Source organism: Miniopterus natalensis, chromosome 4 (genome assembly GCF_054644295.1).
Source record: "Miniopterus natalensis isolate mMinNat1 chromosome 4, mMinNat1.hap1, whole genome shotgun sequence".
NCBI classification, from domain to species: domain Eukaryota; kingdom Metazoa; phylum Chordata; class Mammalia; order Chiroptera; family Miniopteridae; genus Miniopterus; species Miniopterus natalensis.
The window spans coordinates 62197895-62224315 of NC_142084.1; the positions used below are offsets into that span (position 1 = coordinate 62197895).

General features: G+C 48.0%; 1 protein-coding gene across 1 annotated transcript; it reads right to left on the reverse strand.

Annotated features, from left to right (window-relative positions):
- Positions 1-743: 743 nt before the first annotated feature.
- Positions 744-25296, reverse strand: PWWP3A (PWWP domain containing 3A, DNA repair factor). The gene is made up of 14 exons (XM_016209705.2): positions 25191-25296; positions 24096-24220; positions 23428-23513; positions 22272-22342; positions 19978-20766; positions 18882-18983; positions 16323-16393; positions 14629-14705; positions 13915-13975; positions 11821-11896; positions 11325-11375; positions 10294-10730; positions 4806-4894; positions 744-2578 (listed from the first exon to the last, which is right to left on the reverse strand). Exons 2-14 carry the CDS (start codon positions 24150-24152, stop codon positions 2491-2493), a joined length of 2055 nt encoding a protein of 684 aa, XP_016065191.2. The 5' UTR covers positions 24153-24220; positions 25191-25296; the 3' UTR covers positions 744-2490.
- Between the last annotated feature and the right edge of the window lie 1125 nt (positions 25297-26421).

Consider the following 26421-nt stretch of genomic DNA (forward strand, 5'->3'; position numbering starts at 1 on the left):
CTGGCAGCTTTGAGCAACTAGCTAGAGAAAGCCCATTGGGAAGGGATGAAGGAGGCACGGAGTCACCGCCTACACACCAAAGGTGACAGGGAAAGGTGGCAAGATCCCCATTGGTTTATGGGGGTGCTCCTGGCAAGTGGTTAGGGCCAGGGATGCTGCTCAACACCCCCCTCCAGTGCCCAGGATGCCTCCCACTCCCCACCCCCCACCCTGTGTCAGCAATGCAGAGGGGAGAGCCTGTTGTAAGGGACACAGGCTCAGCTGCCAGAACACCGGAGGGAAGCCATCACCATTGAGAATGGTGGGTGCAGGAGGGTACAGGTGGGTGGGGTGCCCCAGCTACAGCCCCACCTTGTGTTGGGTGAAGTCTGTCTTATCTTCTCCATGCTTGAGAAGCACCTGAGCAGCACTGGCTCCCCCAGGGGCAGTGGCCACCTCTCAGGCCTTCTAGGGCATTTCTCACTTAGCAAGTAAACTGGCTGGGACTTCCTGAACTACTGCCACCATCCATTCAGAGGAAGAATAGACCCCCACCCCCACCACCCTAACAGCCACCTTGCCTCAGGACAAAGTTTGAATACAAACACCCTTAGAATCCACAAAAACATAGCAAGCATTGAAAACACCTGTTGGGACGTGGGACCAGGATGTGGGTTAGAAGCCTCCCCAGATGGGGCCAGGTTTGGACCCTACAAACTCCAAGCCCACCTGAGGGAGACCACATGCAGAGCCCAGGAAAGCAGTCAGAGCTCCAAAATAGCATTTACTTCCAGTCTGAATGGTTCAAGTCTACAAGCACAGCCTTGAAACACAGTGAAGATCAAAGAAATAGGAATTTAAAAAATACTTCACAATGATGAAATAGCCCCATGTGGGCCAGTTTCCATGGGGCCTCATGGACATCTGTGACCCAAGAGAGCAGCCAGTGTATTTGCACATCGGAGACTTGCTGTCAGTAGACAGTGCTGTCAAACTTTTCTGGAATGGAGGTAGGGCCATTGTGGCAGTGCTGCTGGTGCCCTCCGGTGTGGGGTAGAGGGCTCTCTGTCCAAGAAGAGTGACTGGTGCAGGGCCAGGCTTTTAGGCATCAGGGACCTTCCCCATCAGATGCAGACCCCCACCCACCATGGTCTTGGCTTTGGGCCACCAGTCCCTCTTTGCCAAGCATGGCCCCAAACTGTCACCCCTCCGGCCATCTTGGGAGGGATGACGGCAGGGCTGCTAGAGCTGCATGTAACAATTTCCTGCTCTTAGATTTGAGCAAAATCAACTGAGACAAGATTGCTGGCAGGATTCTGGGGCCCCAAAGTGACACACCATTTCCCCAGCACATTCTCTAATCAACCAGAGGTGATTTCTGCAGCTTCTTCCTGCTCAGACAACCTCTTGGCATCGGGGCACCTGCCCTCACGCATTCTCAAGCATGAGAATCTCCTTCTGACGGCCCTCTGTGGTAATTCCTGTCAGGTAAGGGGGACATTGGGGGAGAGGGTGCTGTCATCATGGTGGGGGCACTGACCTCAGCCCATGGGTAACAATGAAGCCAGGGTGGTGACAATTGGGCAGGGCTTCGAAGTTATCACCAACAATGTTTACTGCCACATACAGTGTCTCATCAGCTTAGAATAAATAACTCATTGGTGTGTGGCTCTGACTGGTACCCGTGATCAAGGCCTGGCCAAGTAAAAATGAGGCATGGGTTTGCATACAGCTGGGGTCCCAAGCCAGGTCATGCTTCGAGTAGGAACAAGAGCCCAATCCTGTGGCTTTCAGACCAAGAGCCAGGGCCAGGGCATGTACACGATGACCTTAGCTGTCCATGTGGGAACAACAAACACACAGAATCATCACAGACACCCATGTAGACTACCAAGACTACCACAGCACTGGCTGGGCTGTGACAATGCTCAGCACTGGGACATGCTGTCAGGCATGGAAATCCACAGGGGACCTCCACATCCATCTGGAGGGGAGACTCACCCCCCACCATGAGATCGAATGGAAAGAGGCCATGGGAAGATTTATGTCCTTCTCTTGTCCTGCACGAGCAACATAGCAAATGCTAAAGCATAAGAGGTTCTGCCTTTTACAAACACTGGTTTTCCTAAAAAAATGTATAATGAGGCACAGCAAACTCAGGAACCATCTTAAGAGGAAACCACACAAAGGAGGGGGGGGAAATACACTATAACTCTGGAGCTATACATTCATATCGGACTCTTTTAAAAAAACCTCCCGTTTAATATCGGATACAATGCTTTTTAACATAAAAAGACAAATGTGTACCTTATATTAAACTATTCTGTACAGTCACAAGTAATGAAACAAAGCAAAATAAGTCAGTTTTGTCCTTTCAAAAACCTTTCAGGAACTGTACCTTCCCCAAAAAGCCAGGAAAATAGAACCCACAGACAGATCTGATGTACACATCTCCCCAGTCCCATCTTCAGAAAGCGTGTGCAACAGACCAGGGACCTCTGGCAACTGTCACTACAAATGATGGAATGACGGTGCCTTCCCACATCGGGATCGCTGGTTCCTTTCTTCTAGGAGCTGGTTGTCAAATATTTCTTTTTCCCTTCAGAAGACAAAAAGTGACAACTTCATTTTAGTAATTAATCATGTCTTAAAGAGCATGAAACAGAGGAGCTGGTGTATGATGGGGGCAGTTTCAGTTTGGGAAGATGGAAAGTTCTGGAGATGATGGTGGTGGTGGTTGTACAACAATGTGAATGTGTTTAATGCTGCTGAACTGTCCACTTAAAAATGGTTAAGATAGCCCTAGCCGGTTTGGCTTAGTGGTTAAAACATCTACCTGCAGACTGAAGGGTCCCAGGTTCGATCCTGGTCAAGGGCATGTACCTTGGTTACAGGTTCGATTCCTGGCCTTGGTTGGTATGCAAGCGGAAGGCAACCAATCAATGTGTCTCTCTCACATTGATGTTTCTAGCTCGCTTGCTCCCCCCCTCTCTTTCCCTTCCACTCTCTCTGAAGAGCAATGGAAAAAATACCCTCAGGTGAGGATTAAAAAAAAAAACAAAAATGGTTAACAGTTGGTTAGAGCACTGTCCTGATATGCCAAGGTTGTGGGTTCAATGCCCGGTCGGGGCATATACAAGAATCAACTAATGAACACATAAATAAGTGGGAACAACAAATCGATGTTGTTTTTTCTCTTTCTCTCCCCTCACCCTACAATCAATAATAAAAAGGTTTTCTTTAATGGTTAAGATTGTAAAGTCATGTTATATATATTTTACCACAAATAAATAAAAATTATTTTTAAAAGTATGAAATATCAAATTGTCTTTATTAAGTGACTCCCAATTCAGAAAAGCTGTGTTAATAATCACTTGGACAGCCACTGCATTCCGGATAGAAATAAGGAACATCAATTCTGAGGTGGCCCAGCTAAACACAGGAACATTGGTGAGGTAAATGTGCATGCATTAGTTCAAAACAAGAAACACAGGGAGCCTGAAAATGAGCACAGTGGAAACAGCACACACATCTTTGCAATACAGAGTAAGTTAGATGTGTGCACAACCTCTTAACTTCTAAGATGAGAGGGACACAAGGGTGGATGGATCCCATGATAGACAGACCATGTGGCTGAAAACTGGGGTCAAAGGACAAAAACAGAGGCCAGTCACTAATTGTGTTCCTTAGTCCCCAAGGGAATAAAATGGGGCCAGTGTTTTCACCCTAATTCAGTCACGTCAGCCAATGAACCTCACTTCCAGGGGGCATTTGACACGTTCATGGCAGGCAGAGGCTGCAAAGAACTCCTAATACTCTTAATACTGGCAACCCAGCAGAGGAGAGAGTGTGGAGATGGAAATATGATCACAGGAGCAGAAAGCTGAGCTCCCAGATATCATTGCTCCACCCTCCTCCCAAGACCACTATCTTGATTTGTGTATGAATCACATCAGGCCAGACCCCTGAAATCTGGGGACAGAGACACCAAATTTGTTTCCAAAGGCCCTTCCTGTCAAGTGAGCTGCACACAGAGCCAAGTGACTCTTCTGTGGGCAACGCACAGGAGGCCTGTCATCCACTAAGGCTGACAGGCAACCCCCCACGCTCCCCCCACACATGCTGGGGCCCTGCCTGGGAAGGATACCAAGTGTCTTCACCCCTGAGTGTCCTGTGACAGTGCCCAGTCAGCCCTGGATGGAGCCCCTGGCCTGTGACTCTAGTTGAGTCTTCAGCCTTTCACTGGCATGCAGCCACGCCTGTTTCCAGCAAGGCCTGGCAGCATGCCCAGATGGGATTAGGGGCTCCAGGGTCAGAAATCCAAGGGCAGCTAATCACACCAATGTGAGAGAAACGTCTTGATCAGAGCCTTCTCTGACTGGTGAGGACCCATCAGGCCAAGTACTGCCTGTTCTCAAACAGCCACGGCATTGCAGCAACAGGGGAAGAGAGTTGACAATACAAACATCAGCCCTCAGCAACAGGAGTTTAGGCAGAGAGGCCAGAACGCACATCCAACAGTTACCCTGGCCACCCCTGTAGGGCACTATGTGGGCACTCGGTTTGTGTCCCGTGCAGGGACCAGGGCCCACGGCCCAAACTCGCCAGAGGACAGGAATGTCCACTGCAGGCTTCACCAGGTTCGTCTGGCACTCCATCAGCCAAGTGCTAATGTGTATTTTCAAGTTTATGTAACTCATTTACCAAGTGGGCATCTGGTCTAACATGTCAAGAGGGGCCTCAGTCCCAGCTATGAGCAAGTGTGCAAATACAAGCCTTGGGAGGTAAGTGGTAAAATGGTTGGGGCAGGGCTCTGAGCAGCCTACCGGTAGCTCAGCAAAGGTCCTCTGATGTACTTCTCCTCGGCTGTCTTGTAATCTACCTCGTCGACTGCAGAGATTGCACAGATGATGGCCTGCAAGAGGGGGACAGGTCAACCTTGGGCCAACCCATTTGTGGTGCTGAGCTTTGAAGAATTAGCAAGGGGCCACATGCTGGCTTCCAGACACATTCTGGTTTATGGCTTAAAAAATACATACAGAAACTGTGAAATCTCCACTTGTAATAGTTTATGAATTAAATCAGTAACATTACCTTCTGAACTAAAGATGAGAGTTCCCATCACTAAAAGCATATAACAAAAGGCAGCACCCAAACCAACAAGTGCATTTTTGAAATTTTTTGAGTTTACCGTTAAAAAAACAACTAGGTACAATACTGATGATTTAAATACATAATAGATGCCTGATATCAAGGAATCACTGTCAATTTTTTTAGGTGAAATAATAGCACTGTGGTTATATCAAAACACATTAGGGACAAGGCACTCTCTGTGGGGCTATCCTGGGCACTGGGTGATTGAGAAGCATGCCGAACCCCACACCATCTATGGCAAGAGCAACCCTAGTGTGACAACCCCAGATGTCCCCAGGAAGCAGGATCACCCCAGTTTACAAATATACAAGGAAGTATTTATGAATAAAAAATGTTTGGGCCCAGCCAGGTGTGGCTCAGCGGTTGAGCATCGACCTAGGATCCAGGTGATGAGGGTTCAATTCCCGGTCAGGGCACATGCCCGGGTTGCAGGCTCAATCCCCAGTCAGGGGCGGCAAGAGGCAGCCGATCAATGATCTCTCAACTAGGTACAATGATGTTTCTCATTGATGTTTCTCTCTCTCTCCCTCCCTCTCCTTTCCTCTCTCTGAAATCAATAAAGATTTTTTGTTTTTTTTTAAAAAGAAGCTTGGGCCAAAGATTAAAGATGGTGGCGGACTGAGTGGAAGCTACACTGACATTCTCCTGGGACAAAACTGGAATTACAACTAAAATACAGAAAAACCATCCTGAATAATCAACTATAACTGAAGATGAGCTGGAGAGCACCCTCATAACCAAGGAGGAAAAATGGAGACCACATAGAGACTGGTAGGAAGTATGGAGTTGCGAAAGGGCTGGCGGGGCTCCCACAGCCAGCAGCTGAAGGTCCAGAGGGAGATCTCAGCTGTGGGGGGTTCCCACTGAGGACTCTGGGGCCTAACCCCCAGGCTGGGCTTCCCAGCCAAGAACACCAGAACTGAGAAAGATGCCCATGTAACATCTGGCTGTGAAAAGCAGCAGGGTTTCTGTTTGCCAGGGAGAGATGGCTGGAAATGCAGGCCCTCTCTTAAAGAGCCAATACACAAAGTTTTGGGTGCAGCCACTCACCTTGGGCTCCAGCAAAGGGAGGGCAGAGTGGACTGGAGCTGCGTGGGGAGAATCTAGGGTTGTGGGCTCTAGAGACAGAGCTCAGAGAGCATCCTTCTGGATTCCTGTGCCAAGTCACTCCCCCATACTGCAGAGGACATCTTTCAGAGGCAGACATTTATCTTCCAAGCAGCTTTTGCCTGAGGGAGAAGCAACTGCCCCATCCTGATGGAAAACCTCTCGCCCTACTGGAGTTTCTATAGCCCGAGGCTCAATAAGAGACTGATAACAATCAGCCACCCCATCCTGTGGGGTTTCTACAGCCTGGGGCTCATTAGGAGAATCAGGCTGATCAGCATGCAGGCAGAGGCAGACTTCAGAGTGCTTTCTTTGCCTGATCTGCTTCTGGAGCCGGGCCTTGGAAAAGCAGATTTTGTTGTGCATCTTGGTCCTGTCCAAATGCACCCAGCCCCAAAGAGGAAACCTCAAGCTGTGGGTTGTTGATAGCTCCAAACAGGGTACTCAAGGCTAGTCACAAACAGCATCTGACACTGGCCTGCACCAGAGACCTTCCAAAAGGACTGAGAGTCCTAGCAGGCCTACCTAATACACAGAAACAAACCCAAATGGGCAGCCAAAATGGGGAGACAAAAAAAGCCCCAAATGAAAGAATATGAGAAGTCCCCAGAAAAAGAGCTAAATTAAATGGAGATAAGCAATCTATCAAATATAGAGTTCATAATACTGATTGTAAGGATGCTCAACAGCATGAAAAATGGTATGAAAACTATGAAAAATGCCCAGTCAAAAATGAAGAATGACATAGCAGAAATAAAGAATGCATTAGAAGGAATACAGCAGATTAGAGGAAGCTGAGGATTGGATCTGCGAATTAGAAAACAGGGTAGAAAAAAATCACTCAATTAGAGATCCAAAAAGAAAAAAACAATTAAAAAACAGGACAGTCTAAGGGAGCTGTGGGACAACATCAAACATAACAATATCCGCATAATAGGAGTGCCAGAAGAGGCAGAAAGTAAGCAAGGGCTAGAGAACCTGTTTGAAGAAATAATGGCAGAAAACTTCCCTAACTTGGTGAAGGAAAAAGTCACACAAGTTCAGGAGGCACAGAAAGTCCCAAACAAGAAGAATACAAAGAAGCCCACACCCAGACGCATAATAATTAAAATGCCAAAAATTCAAGACAAAGAGAGAATTATTAAAGGTAGCAAGAGAAAAGCAATCTGTTACCTACAAAGGAGTTCCCATAAGGTTGTCACCTGACTTCTCATCAGAAACTCTACAGGCGAGAAAGGAATGTCATGAAGTATTCACAGTAATGCAAAATAAGGATCTGAAACCACGACTACTCTATCCAGCAAAGCTAGCATTAAAAATAGATGGTGAAATAAAGAGCTTCCCAGACAAAAAAAGGCTAAAGGAGTTTATCACCACCAAACCAGCACTGCAGGAAATGTTAAAGGGACTGCTGTAATAATAATAAAAAATAGAGAAACACAGGCATAAAGAATTAAAATGGTAATAAATAAGAACCTATCAATACTAACCTTAAGGACTTTAAGGGAGAGATCAACAGCAATACAGTCATAGTTGTGGACTTTAACACCCCACTGACTTCACTGGATAGATCTTCCAGACAAAACGTCAACACAGAAACAGTGACTCTAAATGGCACACTAGATCAGATGCATTTAATTGATATTTACAGGACATTTCACCCCAAAGCTGCAGAATATACATTCCTCTCAAGTGCACATGGGTCATGCTCAAAGATAGACCACATGTTAGGACACAAAACAAATCTCTACAAGTTCAAGACGACTGAAATCATATCAAGCATCTCAGATCACAATGGCATGAAATTAGAAATCAACTACCGTAAAAACACTCAAAAACATTCAAACACACTGAGGCTAAATAGCATGTTATTAAATAATGAATAGGTTACCAATAAGATCAAGAAAGAAATCAAGCCCGGCCAGCCATGGTTCAGCAGTTGAGCATCGACCTAGGATCCAGGAAATCGAGGTTCAATTCCCGGTCAGGGCACATGCCCAGGTTGTGGGCTCGATCCCCAGTCGGGGTGTGCAGGAGGCAGCCGATCAATGACTCTCTCATCATTGATGTTTCTATCTCTCTCTCTCTCTCCCTCTCCCTCTCTCTGAAATCAATAAAGATATATATTTTTAAAAACAAATCAAAAGCTTCCTGGAAACAAATGGAATGAACACACAACAACCCAAAATCTATGGGCACAGCGAAAGCAGTCCTAAGAGGGAAGTTCATAGCACTACAGGCATACCTCAAAAAGAAAAATTTTTAGAAAACTATCTAACCCTACAACTTAAAGTATTAGAAAGCTCCCCTGTGAAGCCATCAAGACCAGGGCTTTTGTTTGCCGGGAGTTTTTTTTTATTACTGCTTTGATTTCATCAGCTGTTATTAGCCTATTCAGGTTTTCTGATTCTTCCCGATTCAGTTTTACATTGATCTCACTCATATGTGGAACCCAATAAACAAAACAAACTGAGGGACAAAACAGATCCAGAGACATAGAAGCATGGAACAGGCTTATGAATCTCAACAGGAAGGTGGGGGTGGGGGAGTAAGTGGGGAAAGATTAATCAAAGAACTTATATGCATATAATGCATAACCCATGGACACAGACAATAGTGTGGTGAAGGCCTGGGGGGGGGGTGGATGTGGGGTGGAGAGGATCAATGGGGGAGAAAGGATATCTGTAATATTTTCAACAATAAAGATAAAAAATAAAAAATAAAAAGTTTGGGTCCTGGCCGAGTAGCTCAGTTGGTTAGAACATTGTCCCAATGTGTCAAGGTTGCAAGTTCAATCCCCTGTGAGGGCACATACAAGAATCAACCAATGACTAAGCTACTTTAACACTTCAGCAAATGTTTAAGAAGAAAAAAAGCTTTGCCAAGAACTAAGAAATACAAGCTAGTAAAAATTAGACTGCAAAGTATGAGGGGTTTTTTCCTTTACTGAAAGCAAGCCGTGGCCTATAAAAACCACTCTTAGGAGCCTTTACTATTTGGATTCAAAACTCAGTATTCTCTTTCTATTTTTATTCGAAAGTTTGAGTCATGGTCTTAGATAGCAGCTATTCTTTGAGAGAGGAAACTGGTTTGTAATAATACTGCAAATAAAAACTCCATTCCTACCAAACATCTTATTTTTACAAAACCTGTAATCCTGATGAGTTGGTATGAAAGAGGATTATCTTGCAGAATAACTTGATACATTAAAAAGATGTATCTGATTTTATATCTTACATATTTATTTGAGTTTTTGGACAGCTGAAATATTAGTTTGTAGTCTACCCATAAGAAAAAATAGGCAAACAACATACTGTTCATTAGTAGTATGTTAAGTAACTTGTTTTTCAAATGTCAACAACAAAAAGTTTTGAGAGAGGAAAAAAAAATAAATCAAACAATGAATGTATAAATAGTTGGAACAGCAAGTAGATGTTTCTCTCTCTCCCCCTTCCTTTCTCTAAAATAAATAAATAAAAATAAATAATGTATCAAAAAATTTTAAAAGTGTTTGGGATCCTCCCCCTACAAAAAAAACCTAATCTGAAGGGAGGACTGGAGGCACATACGGACTGAGGTCACCATTCCAGCCAGGTGATGAGCACATACATTCATGATGTTCTTTTGTTTTTGTATATATTTGAAACTTTCTACAATTATAAAGTTCAACACATTTGCACCTGACAGTGTCTTGTCCACACAGTGCATACACGCCCAGCAGCGCCCTTTCTGAACTTCACAGTAACCAAGGAGCCATGTCTGCTCTTTGCCCAGCCTGGCCCCAGCACTGAGGAAAGTTAAAACTCCCTTTTCCCAAGTAAATTCTGGAACAGTCACTACATGTGCACACAGATGAAGCCTGCATCTTATTCCCCTCCCAGGGCCGGCAATGAGATCTGAACATCCTGGCTCTATGCCACTGCCCATGGAATGGCCTGGAGAGTTCTGGGGCTCCACGATGCAGGCGCCTCCAGGCAGATTTTGGGAGGGTGACACTCAGCACCAAACCACCCCATGCCCTGTACAGACCACCCTCACACATAGGCCACTCACTTCAGGCAGAAGAACGTCTAGGATGAAGCGGATTCTGTCGCAGTTGATCTGCGTCAGCATCCTACTGCCTGTCTCCTGGTAGACCCCTTGCAAGTACTTCACCACCAGGTCCAGCTGTTCCTCATCCTCCAGATACGTCTCTACACATGTCACATACTGCCCCGAGTTCAGAAATGTCTTCAGCCACCTGGATGGCTTCCTGTTCTTCAAGATGGCCCGCAGGTGGTTCTCAGCGCCCTTTGCCTTCACAATGTACTCCACCAGCTTCTGGTTGGCCCGGTCCCGGGCAGCTCGCGACCTGTCAGGCAGGACTTTTCTGCGGGGCTTCCTTCTACCCCAGGGACTCCTGGTCACAGGCATCTTAGGGTCCTCATGGCAGAGCTGAGGGAACCGGGTCCCCAAGACATCCTGCTGGATGGACTTGCGGACAGGATAGCCTACAGAGAAGGCATGTGTCTGTGGAACTGCAGACCAGGTGGGGTCCCCTTACTATGACCTGGGGGTGTGGAGGAGACCCCAACCCTGGGGCAGCCCCATTCCTAAAGGGTTCTTCCTCTGACAGAAGCCCTCATCTCTCTCCCAACTCGGCCCTTCAGCTAAGTTTAACCTCAAACAGCAGAGGCCCTCCAGCCCCCCAAATGAAGCATTAATTCATCTACTTCTCTCTTTAAGGAATGGGACAGTATGTGGCTGTCACTAAGCAGAGAGACAAAAGGCAGACAGAAAGTGCTGTGCATGTATTTTAACACATTGTATGCGGGAAACGTATTTATACGTTTTACATTAACTGGTAGTAGAGCGCGCGATAAAAACTACCTGCAATGTGTTAATGTTTGGGCTTATCACTGACAGGGCAGTTTTGGATATGAACCTGCTGTCCAGGCCCCAACGGCAGGGAGAGGAGACCTGGGGACACCCCACAGACACCAGGCCAGGCTGCACGGTCCCACAATCCAGGAGAAGGCTTGGGGACCTGTTGCTTTTGGATTAAAAAGTGGGCAACGCATTTCAAGAGGAGCTGGTGGACTTACTTATATTGGCTGCATAATATTCCAGAAAAGAGCCAGAGAAGGAACCACACCCTGCAGAGGAGAGAGGAGGGGAAAAGGCACACATGAGATACACTCTGGAAACTCCTTCTAGGTTGCAGGGTGAGGCTGCTCCAACGTCAGCCCCAAGCAAACCCCTTCCAGTGGGAGGGCTGGTGCAGCATGGAGCCTGAGGCCACAAAAAGGCCAGGCATTTCTACTAACAAACCTGATTCAGATTCCCAACAGCCCCCAACTTGGGGTGAACAGAAACCAGCTCTGGTTCAAGGCCCCGTCTTTTGTCCATGCCCAACATCACCACCTCTTCCTAGTCACCTGCTCATACACCTGTGCTGGGGACACAACCGTCAGGGGCTGGGCTAGACTATCATGGGGAATGGGCCGTGCTCAGCCTTCACCACCAGAGTGTCTGTAAAGGAGGCCCCATGCTGCTGCCCGGCCTGCTCCCTTTGTCTGAGGCTGTAGAGGTCCCACATACCAAGCCGGACCCTGTAGTCGGTGATCAGGGAGACGCACCAGCCAATGGCCTGGTCAAAGTCCTCCTTGGCCTCATTCTGCAATGAGAGAGATAGCAGGTGTTAACAGGAGTCTGCTGGGCTCCTCCCTATTGCCTACTATCTCAGCGCCCTTGTCCAGGAAGGGCACCTGGAAGATGTCCCCAGGCCATGCTCCCAAGGCTGGGAGGGAATGCCTGGCAAGGCCCAGGTGTGGGGCCAGGCTGCTCAGAACATGGTCCCTTGTGAGCCTGGCTCTGGACCAGAGACCTGAAGACTCTAAGGAGGAAGGTGAATAAACACCCCAAATTACAGCTGCCATGACCATCATAAGGAGAGGACTTTAAAAGTGTGAAATAAATCTTTCTAAGAGATGTCTCTGTGCCCAGCACTTAAGACAGGGGCAGCATAAGCCTAGAGGAAGTGACACTCGGCCACCACCAAGCCAAGAACAATATAACAGGCAAGGCTTCCTAACCTGGAATGAGCTCCCAGGAAACATTCACAGGCTCAAGATGAACCTGAAACCCACATCCTGTGTTACTGCTGCCTTGGCCTGGCCACCCTCTCATGGTCACATGAGGCAGGTGAGGGATGCAAGCACAGCAAGCAGCTCCAGAAGGCCAAACTGACTGGCACCTGGGATGGCAGGTGGTCTGGCTCCTCAGGGAAGGAGACACACAGGGCCCTAGAGATGCTGCAAAGCAGTGACAATCACATAAAAGCCAGTGGAGGCCATGAGAGCCAATCTGTCAACGACCCAGAACAGGCAACACATCTAACCCTTGGATGTGCTGCTCACTGCTACTCAAAGGAACCAACCCCTTGTGCTCCCCTACATAATCTCACAAGTGAACTTGGGGAACAGGAAGCTGGCCATAGATGCCCTCCAGGAATATAGGCCACATGAGGCCCACATGCCATCTTCTCACAACAGATCTTAAAGCAAGATTCCTGCTCTCCTTTCTGAACCATACCCCCACCATGGGAAAGCTACCAGGATCCTAAGAATGCACTCAGCACTTAGAGCAGTTAACCCTGGCCTGGAAGGCTAGGTTAACAGCTCCCTGTACTTACGGACTGGCATTCAGGAAGACTGGAACCTTGCAAGACTAGAACCAGGCCCCTTCCAGAACCAGGCCCCACCGACAGGCACTCTAATGGGGACTGGGTGCCCAGCACTGGTTGTAAGTTAGATGTAGCAGTGAACAAACTCAGACAAAAGGAGCAAGGCTCATGTTGTGGAGATGGGCAAATCAGGGGAAAAAGGAAGGGATGGGGCCTAGTGTGGATGCCAATCTTCCAAACACCCACCCGTCCCTGCAGCCCAAGGCCTGCTGTCCTCAAGAAAACAGCACACTTGTGGGCAGTGAGCTTTCCAGATCCCAGCACTCGGAGGACACAACTCAGATACAGGCTGCTTCCCAACCTGGAAACCCTGGCAACTGCCATGGGAACCCCTACAGTGGGGTATAGGGAGGAGCCTCCCTGCCCTGCCCTGCCCTGCCCTGCCCAGTTTTGGTTTGTTTTTTTAAAAGCTAGAATAACAAAGAGTGGTGTCTCAAAGCTAAACAGACAGCATGTTGAATGGAGCAGCACCTCATGGCTAATGGACCCATATATAAAAAAACTGATCACAGAACTGTGGGGACACAGCCACTGGAAGCACAGCAGGTACACTGGGGAGTGTCCTCACCCCAATCTATGTTGTGCTCAGGCACCAAGTGGGCAGGGTCCCTACCCCAAGAGGCTTGGATGCCCCATCCCAAGGGGCAGCCTCAGAAGGAACTGGAGGGAGCAGGCCTCCTGTCCAGGCTCTCTTCCACCTTACCCCCCAGCCCAGAACAAACGGTTCCCCATGCCACAGCCTCAGTTTCCACCCCTGCACAGCAGGGCAGACAGGTGGCAAACTCCTGGGTGGTTGAGAGTCCCATGCAGAAACCCCTGAGAGTAGTGGGCAGAGCTGACACAGAAGGTGCCTAGTACTACCCCACGATAGTGGTTTCAAAGGCTACGTGAAGGACACTGTCACCAGTCATAAGGGAGCTATTTAGCAAAGCAGGTAACAAGCCACCTACCAGAAGCGCCTGTTTTTCTTTACAGTCGAAGTGCTTCAGCCTCTTCAGAGGCACTGTGATCCTGCAGAAAGCAGAGGTAAGGTTACACATATGTAAGGCACTCCGTAAAAAAACATTCTCTTTCTCTGACAGAGTAAGTAGGGGCCAAACTGGGACCTCTGCCAGACCAGGTCACCCAAAGTGACTGTTGTCCCCAGCTGCCCAAGGAAGCCCCTTGGAGCCAGGTCCTGGAGTGATGGGTACCCTTGAGTGGGTCCCTAAAGGGGACACAGCTGGGGCCGCTGTACAGGATAAACGCCAGGGCACAATCTCCACAATGCTGGTGACCAAGGGAGAGGTGGCAGCACCAAAGTGCCAGAGGGTCAGAGAGGACCAGCTCTACACAGTCACGTGAGTGATGAGTGGTGTGGTGCCTTCAGAGCCTGTTGGGAGCGAGTGACATGTTGTATGTATTCTTACCCCAGGACAAAGGGTGAGTAGAGAAAGACAAAACTCAGACTGAGTCAGGATCACCGCTCATGCCCTACATGGAGGGAGCCACCTTTGCTAGTTTCTGGGAAATGGGGGTCTGATATATGTCTGGCTAGGAGGCGTTTCAAAGCCAGCAAATAAAGGTTAGAAAACTGAGCTGTGTGACCAGGCAGGCCCGAGATGCCTGCTCCCCAGCTCCTGTCCTGGGAAGTGTCCATAAAGAGGCAGGGATGATGGGCTCACCCTCGCCCTTTTGGGTCCATGTCTCCTTCAATGAAAAGCACACTGGCTTTCTTGTCTCTCCGTTTCACACTCTTGACCTATGAGTAAAGCCAAGAAAACAAAGCATTGAGAACCCAGGAGAAGCTATGGGTGTTAAATACTTTTCTGACACTACCTCACTGAGAGAGAGAGGTGACCAACTGACACGTGTGACAGGAATGCCGCCGGCTGGGGGACTGAGGTAAAGCCCACAGGGTAACATGGTTAGGAACTGCCTGAGTTTTGCTGCATGCATGGCTCGGAGAGATTTCACAACTGAGCAGAATCAGGCAGGGTTTTCTTAAATTTTTAAATAAAAGCATTACTGCTGCTGACAGCCATCTCTACATAATCATCATGGCTGATTGTCCTGTGGCTAAGCAGGACTACCTGAGGGCACATGAGATAGAGGCAGGACCTGACTCAAACCTGCATCCTTGGACTGTGAAGGCCAAGAAACCCTTTTCTGCAGTGCCTCACAGGCTGCACACAGGGTTCACTGGCAAGGGTGGGTGTGGACACCAATGCCCCAAGAATCTGTCATGTTGGTGACCCATTAACCAGCAGGGCCCCCAGGGAACTGGTGGAAATGAGGAGTGGTGTGGTGCCTTCAGAGCCGAAAGGGTTGCAAGGGCCGAGAAAAGGGTGTCTACTGCAAGCAGGCTGTGGCATCTGTTGGGAAGTGGATGCTGGAGGAAGGAGGGGGGCCCCGAAAAGGCCACCACAACTGTGCCAGGGGCTGTATTGAAACACCCAGCTGACCAGACATGTGTTCAAGCTACAAATTCTACCCATAAACACTGCAGGGTCTGGTGCTGCCCTTCCTGAAGTCACGCCATCTTGTGCCTAGAACGTCGCTACATTTAAGCTTATTCACCACACTGGGGCACTGGGCAGGATCTCAAATGCCTGTTTTTATTTTATTTTTTATTTATTGATTTTAGACAGAGAGAAGAAGGGAGAGAGAGAAATCAAACAAACATTGATTTGTTGTTCCACTTATTTATGTATTCATTGGTTGATAATTGTACGTGCCCTGACCGGGGATTAAACCTGCAACTTTGGTGTATGAGGTTGATGCACTAACCAAATGAGCTACCCAGCGAGGGCTTCAAACACCTGTTTTTTATGTACGATGGGTCCCTACCCAAATATCTAAAAGATTAAAAAGCTCCTACAGGGAAGAAACTGAAATGCACAACATTTAAAATGAGCAAATCGGGATATTTTTCTCAAGCAGGTTTTTCTAAGCCTGGATTGTAAAAATTTGACCTGTAAACCTTACCAATGGTGCCATGATGACTAAATTCCCTTTGTTTAGGTACATGTGCTTCCAGAAATCCTGCTTATAAGCCCATCCCTTTTCCCAGTAATAATGAAATGGAGAAAACATTTGTCCACGTCCAACTGTCAAGGGGGCTGAGTAACTGCACTTAGGAGATAAGAGTTGTTCTTGCTCGGCCAGGCGTGGCTCAATGGTTGAGCATCGACCGAGGATCCAGGCGAGCAGGGTTCGATTCCCGGTCAGGGCACATGCCCGGCATGCGGGCTAGGCAGCTGATCAATGACTCTCTCATCATTGATGTTTCTATCTCTCTCTCCCCCTCTCCTTTCCTCTCTCTGAAATCAATAAAGATATATATATATATATATATATATAAAAGTGTTGTTCTTACCACTGCAGGCCAGAAGGGGTATTTTTGGTATTTAAGCCAGACCAGCATTCCTACTTCAAACGAACGTGGTTCTAGAATTAAAAATAAAGAAAAATAAAACTACAGAACAGACAAGTCAGATCCATGTCAAGCAGCAAATGCATCAGCTTGAGAAAACAGTTACTGTGACAATGTTTAAATGTGATGTTAATACAGTTCACTTAAAAGATCACAAGGCCCGACTGGCGTGGCTCAGCAGTTGAGCATTGACCTATGATCCAAAAGGTCCTGGTTCAATACCAGGTCAGGGCACATGCCTGGGTTGCTGGCTTGATCCTCAGTGGGGGGTGTGCAGAAGGCAGCTGATCAATGACTCTCATCATTGATGTTTCTATCTCTCACTCATTTTCCCTTCCTCTCTCTGAAATCAATAAAGACATATTAAAAAAAAAAAAATCACAAGGACTAGAAAGGTCTCTAACTTCTGTCCTAGAACTAGAATCTCCGGGCTGATTAGGAGCATGCTGAACGGCTAAGAGCAAGGCACCATGCTGGTTTCCAAAAGATGACAAAATACCACGGTCACTTAAGTGGTAAAACAGGGAAGCTGGTAGCAGGGACTCTGTACCACATTAGCAACATCTCTATAAATCTCAAATTACTCCAAAATAAGCTTTATTTATTATTATTATTTTTTAATCCTCACCTGAGGATCTTTTTTACATTGCTTTTCAGAGAGTGGAAGGGAGAGGAAGGGAGACAGTGTGAGAGAAACATCAGTGTGAGAGAAACACATCGATTGGTTGCCTCCTTCACTTGCCTCAACGAAGGCCAGAGATCAAGCCTGCAACTGAGGTAGGTGCCCTTGGCCGGAATCAAACCCAGAACCCTTCAGTCCGAGGGCCAACGCTCTAACCACTGAGCCAAACCAGCCAGGGCAATAAACTTTATATTTTTAAGTGTTGGTAGAAAACAGAAAGGAGACAATAGCACACAATGAAGACCCAATGTGAGAACTCAGTTTCTGAGAAGCTCATCTGTCTGAGGAACTGGAGGCTTTTAAGGGGAAAGAAGAATTATTTAAATAATGATCAGAGATCTACAAAATTATTTCTGAACAAAATTAAATTCTTTTCCACCAAAAACTCCCAAATGAGCAAATAAATTGGGTTACAAAACCTTGGAGAAGAAAGGCTGGTGTTTGACACAGAGCCAGGATCCTCCATCTGACACTACTGTGGGAGAAGGGAAGCCATGCTGTCAAACTACCTAACAGTTAAAAGTTTACAGAGTGAGAAGTGAGACTTAGGGAGGACAGAAGCAAACTGGGAAACTGCCTTCCACAGGTCTGTGAGGGGCTGTTACCTCGTGAGAAGCCTCCCTTTCTCAGAAGACAATGGGTCAGGGACAGCCAGCCAATTCAAGGACCAACACAAACTGTCAGGGTGAAGGGGAAAACCCACACCAAATGGAAGCAGAAACCAGGAGAAAAAACAAACATCCAAGTTTGGGGATTGAGGCAACCTGACGTCCAGCTGGTGGCAGTGGGGACAGAAATACCCCTTTGGAAAAAGGCAGTTTCCCGTCTCTGGTCCAGGAAGCCCTGCTCCAGGAGCTGATGCTACAGAGTTATTTCCTAGAAGCATGCATCACAGGCACTGTGGCCCCACAGTTGTGGGACAATCCAGACACCCAACGGTGAGGACAGCTCCGTATGTGATTGCGTCACTCCTAGCAAATAGTAACTAGTTTCCACTGAGAATAATCAGACCACCATGTGGAAATGTAAAAAATGTCTGAATTATCATTAATTTTAAAAAAAGGAAATGCAAACCTCTAAGTACAGTGACAGAGTGAGAGAAAAGCACTTGGTGGTTTGGGGGAAAAACAGTGTGACAAGGGTACGCAGGCAGCATGGGAGACATGGTGACACCATGGGGCTATACTCATGTGGCTTTCTGGTCTTGCAAGCTGTTGCCATTGGGAGGATGGGGGACAGCATGCAACATCCTGTGAATCTGTAATTCTTTCAGTATCAAAAGGTTAAAAAAAAAAAGACTAGACTTAACCTGAGAGGTTAATGGGCAAGTCTAACTAGGGAACCAGTTCTTGATCATTTATTTCATGAAGCAAATGGGTCCCTAGCTCTGATATGTTCAGGGCAGTCTGCTCAGAGCACCAGCGTGTGTAGGAGGGCAAGAACTCCTGCCTCTAAAAGACACACAGGCGCTGTTTCCAAACGCCTGTGAGAAGTGCCAGGCCACACCCTAATGGTGACCAGAGAGCCCACCTGTCCATTTGGTTGTCCTGTTCCCATGACGGGAAACCAGGACAAGGGAAGAAAGTCATGTGCTGACAAAGAGTTCCTCCTTCCTTTGTGTGGTTAAGCTTAAGGCAGGGAACCAAAAACATGACACTTTCCAAGCTCTTGGCTCAGCAGGAGAAAAACGAAAGAGCAACAGACCTTCAGGCAAAGGTGTCACAGTGGTCCACGAATGCATACTTCCTTCCAGAGGATCGAGACACCGGAGAATATTCCCCCTACTCTACCCCCACCCCAGAATCATTCTCAAGCCTTACCGTGATATAAAAGGATTCTTGGGGGCTCCTCATCTTCCTCCTCCTCCTCCAGGATGGAATTAATGGGATCAAACTCCACTGACTCTTCAGAAGACTGACGGTCTGCCAATAATGTCAGATTAGACTTTCATGGTCAGTGACTCATCCCAAGAAAAACACTGTAATCCATGACCATCAGGGAGAATAGATCCCATGTTACAGACTTCCACACTGCCCGATTCAAGTGGGGTACATTTCCATTAGAGGGCATTTAAAAGACAAATAAGACAAAGGGTGAGACAGAGGGCACAGACGCCTTTTACGCCAAGGATGGAAAGCACAAAAAGCAATAAAAGTCACGGGAGGTTGACTGGATTCTGGGCAAGATTCCTTTTGTGGGGCTTATTCCTTTCTAGTGTGAATCACTCAGTGGATGTGCAGGGACAGGGATGCAACTGGGGGACAAGGCAGGGCTGTAGTCAGAACACAGGGAGGTGTGAACCAGTTCTCTGCAACCTGCAAATATGCCAGGGTGTAGGCTTCATGGAGGAAGTTTATACTCAGGGCAGAACCCTGGGAAGTAGGTGGCTAGCAAGTAGAACTCCAGATACCCCAAGCAAGCAGAAATGAAGACTTCTCAATTAACGTTTCAAAAGTTGGATGCTACAATGTGAAAATGGAAAAAAAATCACAGTCTGACTGAAGCCGCATAGAAATGTATCTACATGGGAAGTCAGAAGGAGCCTCTGGAGTGGGTTCATTACTTTGAGGTTCCCGTATTCTCATTTCTGCAACAGTTTAAGAACTGAATTAATCCTGGAAGGGAGCATTTTCACAGCCACAGTGCCTCCCACAACTGGGCTGCACAGGGCTGTGTGGGCAAGCTGTCCCAGGCCCCACTCCATCTTCTCCCCTTCAAAACAAAAATAACAACATGAATATGGGGAGAAGTGGAGTCATTAACAGGCAGACAAAAAGGAACTGGGAGATCTCTGTTCTGGATCTATTCTGGTACTGATCTCATTAACATCTGGTTAAAAATACAAGGGGCCTGGCTCTGGATCTGGCTGAGGGAGGATGAGAGCCCCACCCCGTCCCAGGGCTGAGACAGACCTACCTTCCTCCAAGACAGGGAGACTCGTGTCCTCGGAGGGAGTGAGGAGGATGGGCGGGCCAAGCCTACTGGCACTTCGCAGAGTCATGCATCCCCTTAGCCCAGACCTCTGGCTGCCACCAGCGCACAGCTGCTCAGTGGGTGGGCTTCCAATATCCGGGTAGGCTGGGTGCATAGTGGGGCTGCCTGATGACAAACCTGAGTGATGACCTTTGGCACACAGACCCTGCTCCCTAACTGCAGAAGGTGAGCTCTGGGCTGCAGGGCTGCCTGTCTCTTCCTTGATCTCTTTTTCCCGATCTCCCACTGAAAGTGAAGAGCCGTTCTGACACCTGCTGGGCTCCTGTGCCAAATTTCTCCCCCTTTTACTCAGGGTCGTCCCATTTTTGAGGTGTATTTTTGATCTACTCCAGTCCTGAGAACCACCTTCAGCTGAGACCACCAGGGTGAGTGGGCTTTCACTTTCCCCAATCCCCTTCTTGTGGTCCACTTGGCACTTGAGATCATTTTCACTAGTGGACGAGCCTGAGAGCCTCTGGTGTACACGTTCCCTCCTCTCAGGTCCTGACCTGCCCAACACCCCCTCATGGAAAAGAGATGAAGGGTTGGGATCACAGAGTGAGGACGCCAGTTCCATGTGCTTCTCTCCTGCAGAAACGGCAGTTCCTTCTTCCCTTGTAGAGCTTTCTTGATGCAAACTGGTTCTCTCGTTCAAAACATCCAAAGCCACTCGAAGTGACCGTCTGTAGGTTAATTCTTCCACGGGTTTGGCCGAAACCTTGTTCTGTGAGGCTGAAGGATGGTAAATAAACAAAGCCTAGTGACGTCCAGATGCCCGGGCACTGCCATAAAAGCATCACTTTACAGGCTCCGTAGCTAGTTTTCCACTAAAGGGAGAACTGACACTTCTCCCCTGTCTTCCAAGGGGGACAGGGCTACAAAACCGTAGCTGGCTGGGGTCTGCATTCAGGCCTGTGGGGCTCGGTTTTTTAAAAAACAAACTGAGTGACCCTAACCTGATTGGGTTAAAAAAATTAATTCCTCCGGATTACAAAACAATCCTGCCAGAGAAACACATTCAGATGTTTCACAAATCCTCTTGTATCCTGACAACTTCCAGTTCAATCAGAGTCAATGAGAACCCACTCCAAGGAAATAAAGAACTGGGAGGCAATGTGTTCTGGGATAGGGGGTAGGGTGGGAAAGAGCAGGCTGAAAGGACTCCTTGTGGGCCGGTCAATTTTCCATACTTCTCTGCAAGGGCATCTCAAAGGCAGGAAAGAGCACCCTGGGTGTGGAGTTCAGCCTGGCCTCTCTGCAGAAACAGCGTCATTTATTCATTCCAATACACAGACCTGATGCTATTCATGGGAACTAGCTGACAGATGCAACTTGAAAGCTCAGCAGGTATAACCTCCATCAACACAGGACTTCCTGTGTTTCATATAAAGGCACCCACAAATAATTGGCCCCCAACACTACCTGAGCAAACAGATGGCGGTGACTGAGAGGTGATGGTTGACATGCCACGGGTGTGCAAGGGTGAAACCTGCTTTGAAAAATAAACAGCTGCTTTTCCAAAGACAGGAATATAGACCCTATTTTATAAACGCCATGGGAGGGAATTCTGGATGACCTTTTTACAAGACAAACAGTCCCTTGCACATGGGACAAGCACTCCCACTTTGAGGAGAAAAAACTCAGGGCTGCCTTCGGTGGGAGTTTCCTGGGGAGTGGGGGTGGCTCAGCAGTGCCCAACAGGACCCTACTACCTGCTACACGCCCAGGCAAAGTCTCCTACCTATGCAATATGCAAAGGAGGTGGGGTCACCAAGTTCCCTTTCCCAGACTACAGGTAGCCAGGAATGCTGATGGCAGGCCAGCCGCTCGGGCTCAGCTTCGGAATTTAAATACACAACCTACTGCTTCTGAAATCTCAGGCATAGACCAGACCAGCAACATCACCATTTTACAGTCTTACTTTGGGATGGGGGGGGGAGAAAATTCTCTCTACCTCTCAAGGAAGTAAACCCATTCCATATCCTGTGTACCCAGGAGATCAGGGATGTGACCAGCAGATCCTGATACTCGTGGCCGGCCACTCTGGGAGTCAAGCACAGATCAGTTCTAGGGGCAAATTCTAGAAAGTACGCCTATTATCTTCCCCTCCTTAGGCTCAGAGAATTCACATTTCCTTGTGTGACAAGACTAACAGGTGAGTCAGGTCATTTTGACCTGGAGAGCTGTGTCCCTACATGTCCCAAACTCTCCTTTGTTAAGGCCTCACAGTTCCTTACCCAATAAGGCAGCGATGTCCTCGATGTGGGACTTCCTCAGAATCTTGGCTTCCGTGCTTTTCACTCTCACTCTGCAGGGACAGAAATGACTGTCATACGCTACCTGCCAAGGCCATGGAGACATTTTCAAACATGTTTTTCTTCAGATGACAACGGAATTAGGCCTCTTTTCTTCCTTTTCAACTTTCCACTTAAGCCAAGTTACAGCCAACTAGGAATCTGTGTGCCTAAAGTTAAGAGTCAGCAAGGACCCTGGTGAATGTTTTGTGGGTTTTTTTCTCCTTTTAAGACAGAAAAGGTTGGCTGAATTTAAGAGTAAAAATGAATTCAAACTGTGACTTTTATAAGGCAAATCTTACTTTCAACTGCATGGATAACCCCTTTGTTAAATTGTCTAAGTAGAGATAATGTCACTAATAGGTGTTTACAGCCCAGCAGGTATGTTTTAGTTTAAAAGGATGTGCTTTCCTTTCAAATTCGAGTATTCAATTACCTTTCCAGGCTCAGGAAAAGTGTGAGCTGGGGACTAAGCAAGTTTAGGAGGAGGCTCTGAAAAAGGGGGGTAGAGATCTGCACCAGGAGCCCACTGGGTTTTAATTCTCTGTTTAGAATTAGGAATTCTTTCATCAGACACACGAAGCCAGTCTTACATGATCTATTCATCATTCTAGATTATTTTATGTCCTTCCATCCCAGATAATCAACAAAACAGCAATGAGCCGCCAGAGTCAAGGGTTTGCCTTCTGAATTCTAAATAATAGTTTATTTGAGGGGCAGGCTCAAACATCAAATAGTTCAAAACCGATGGGCCTATTACACAAGTTTCTGAAAAAAAGACACACAAATAAATCTGTGGGAAGGAAATACCCCTATTTGAACACCAATGATGAGAGTTTACCCTATTGTAATTTTATATTTATTCCATTTTTGTACTGGTCTCCCTGGAGATCACACACAATGCCTTTTATAGATCTTCAATTTCCAAACTGATATAACACTAAAATCAGTTGTTTTCCTCTTAAGGTTATTATGAGCACTAATCAGTTACAATAACTGAAGAGTTAATTTAGGGATGGACTTCACTTGTTGGTGGGGGGCAGGGTATCAGAAATCTCAAAGGGAAATAAATAGTCTTAAAAAACCCATAACACTTAACTTTTTGTCTACGGAGAGTATTTGAACATTTAGAAAAAATCTCTTTTTTCTCTTAGTTGTTGTTGACATCTCAGTTCTGGTCAAAACCTATGTTTCAAAAAAAAAAATCCTTGTTATTAAGACACAACAGTTGACAGAGTAAGATGTAGTGACAACAAACAGATACAAATGTAGCATATAATTCTTAAAAGTATAAAAGCACAGAACTTCAGAGATATTCTATCTAATCTCCCTTATTTTGCAAGTGGGGAAACTGAGGCACGAGAGGTCACTGGCAGACCCTGACAAGAATGGGTTTCTCTGCCTTTCAGTTTGACTCTCTTCCTATCACTTGGCTGGAAAGTCTCCCCAGATCCTCTCATTATTTACTATCACGGGGCTCCCTGCCAAAAACTTCCTTGAGTTACAGCCATACATGCCTTTTAAAGCTGACTCTGTTAATTTTTTTTTTAGCGTGAAAAAAAAAGACATTCCCAGCAGTTTAACCTTGTAAGCACTCCACCAAAAACCCATTAAACGCAGAATGAGATTTGATGCCAACAAAAACAGCAGCCAACTTGTTCAGGCTCAATTATTCCACTGAAGCAACTCCTAAATCTCTCTTGATAAAGATTTTACTTGTCACCCAAAGTCATTTCTATTCCTGAAATTAGACAATAACACTGTCACCTTTGCTGGCCATAATCGCTCTTTCCATCTGCAGAGGACATACTTGGCATCCGTCATGATTCGGACTCATGTGGCAAGTGGTAAAGATATGGCACAAAGTGCTTGAAGGTCTGGTGCGAAGGACCCTGCAACAAAATTTGCAGGGTGTTTTCTAACGTGGTTTGCTGGCGATTTTAATGCAGACACAGCCCTTCAAGTCCACGGTTATGGGGGTTTATTCTCACATTGTATCCCTGCACACAGATGCTTGATATCAAATAGGGAATGACTGACCCTGGTACCCAAGGAGGCACCTGGGTTTTTTTAATAAATAAAACAGCCAAATTCCCTCCCCACAGGCTGTGTCTAGATTGTTTTTTAAAGGCTCCTGACTAAATCACCTCTATGTTGTAGACCACCTCCGGACTTCAGCACCGGAAGCATTTTAAACAGACAAAATCCACAATCCTCCCCCATTTGGGGAACTAACAGTTGATCTCAGGGCAAAAAAATAAAATCGGAGGGAAAGGCCTGCTCTTTTGGCCGCCATGTCCCTGAAGGACGGGACAGCTGCAGGCAGTCCTTACATCAATGGGAATGCTGGTTGGGCTGTCAGCACAAACGAAAAGGGGGGGGGGGTGTCGTTTGTGTAAAGGAGGGGTTCACCACAGCAGCGAAGGGAGGAGGGTCAGCATAGGTGGGGATTCAGGCAGAGATGGAGATTAAGGCAGCAGAGGAGTTTAATCAGCAGAAGGGATTCAGGCAGTAAAGCAAGGGAATGGAACAGCAGAGGAAGGGTCCATACAGGCGACAGAGGAAGGGGTTTGGGCAGCAAAGGCGGGGTTGAGTCAGCAGAGGAGGGGGTTCGGGCAGCAGAGAGGGACTCACGCAGCAAAGGGGGATTCAGGCAGCAAGGGGGTTCGGGTTGCAGCAGGGGGGCTCAGGCAGTAGAGGTTAGTCAGAACGGAGGAGCGGCTCACGCAGCAGGGGAGGGGCTTCCCGCGGCAGCGCGGGTGAACGCCCTGAGAGGTCTCTTTCGGGGCTCGCTCCTTCCCCCAGGCCCGACCGCCTCAGGCCTCGGACCCGGCCGACCCGAGTACAGCGCGCCGGGCTCACCGGACGCCTGGCCTCCCCAGCGCGGCGTCTCCAAGCGCGGCGTGGAGAGCTAGGAGGCCGCGGCGGCCCAACGGCGGTAGCGCCCGCACCACCCCAGCAGCCGCCGCCGCCGCCGCCGCCCACGCCTGCGCTCACCACCTCCACAGCCGCCTCCGCCGTTCCCCCGAGCCGGGGGCGGAGCTAGCCTTGCGGGGCCGCCGAGTTTCTCACCAGCCGACCAATGGGGCGCGTGCGACCGCCCCTTTGCCCCGCCCCTTCCGCCGGGCGTCAAGGGAGGCTGGCTGACTGCCTGGTGGGCGCGGGGCGGGCGGGCGCGGACTGAGTGACGAGCGCGAGGTGGGCGGACGCAAGGCTGATTGACGGGCGCGAGGAGAACGCAGACTGACTGTGGACTCAAGGTGGGCGGGCGCAAGGCTGAGTGACGGGCGCGGGTGGGCAGGAACAAACTGACTGGGGCGTGAGGCTGAGAGACCTGCGCGGGGCGGGCGCAAACTCAGTGATGGGTGTTGGGTGAGGTGAGGGCGCGCGGTAGGCTGACTGGCGGGCAAGCGGCCTCCATCTTCCCGGCCGCTTCCCCGCACAAGTTTGTGAGGGGCTTTGGCCCAAGGCTCTTTGTAAACCCGTCTGGGGAGCCCGCTGCCTGCAGTAAGACTCTCGCGATTTGGCGAGGACCCTGAGGGAACCTTCCAGAATCTTGCAGAGCCTTCTTGTTCCTCAGGAGCCTCTGCTGAAACCATTCAAGTTCGGGGAGCCCGCGCAGCGACCCCCAAAGGGAGCCGTGCGTGTTGCAAATAACCTACTTAGTCTGCTACATGGGGAAGCAGGGCTCCTGCGTGGACCCTGGAAGCCCGGCGCGCTGTGCAGTGGAATCTCTCTGTGATGTTCAATTACGGTAAAATCGACTTAGAACAGTCATCCCCCCTTATACGTGACTTTCCATAGACCCCACTGAGGTCTGAAACCGTGGGGAGTGCCCAGTTCTCTACACACACATTTTTTTCCCATTCCATTGGTCCTTGACCCAGGTGGGGGTGAGGTGTGCAGACCCTGTGCCAACGAAAATCCTATACCTTTTTTGTTTGTTTTTATGAGGATTGAGGATATTTTCCCCCCCATAGATTTTAGAGAGAGTAGGAGGGGGGCAGGGGGAGAGAGAGGGAGAGAGAAACATCAGTGTGACAGAGACATATCAATTGGTGGCCTTCTACACACCCCAGGGCGGGGGATCTGA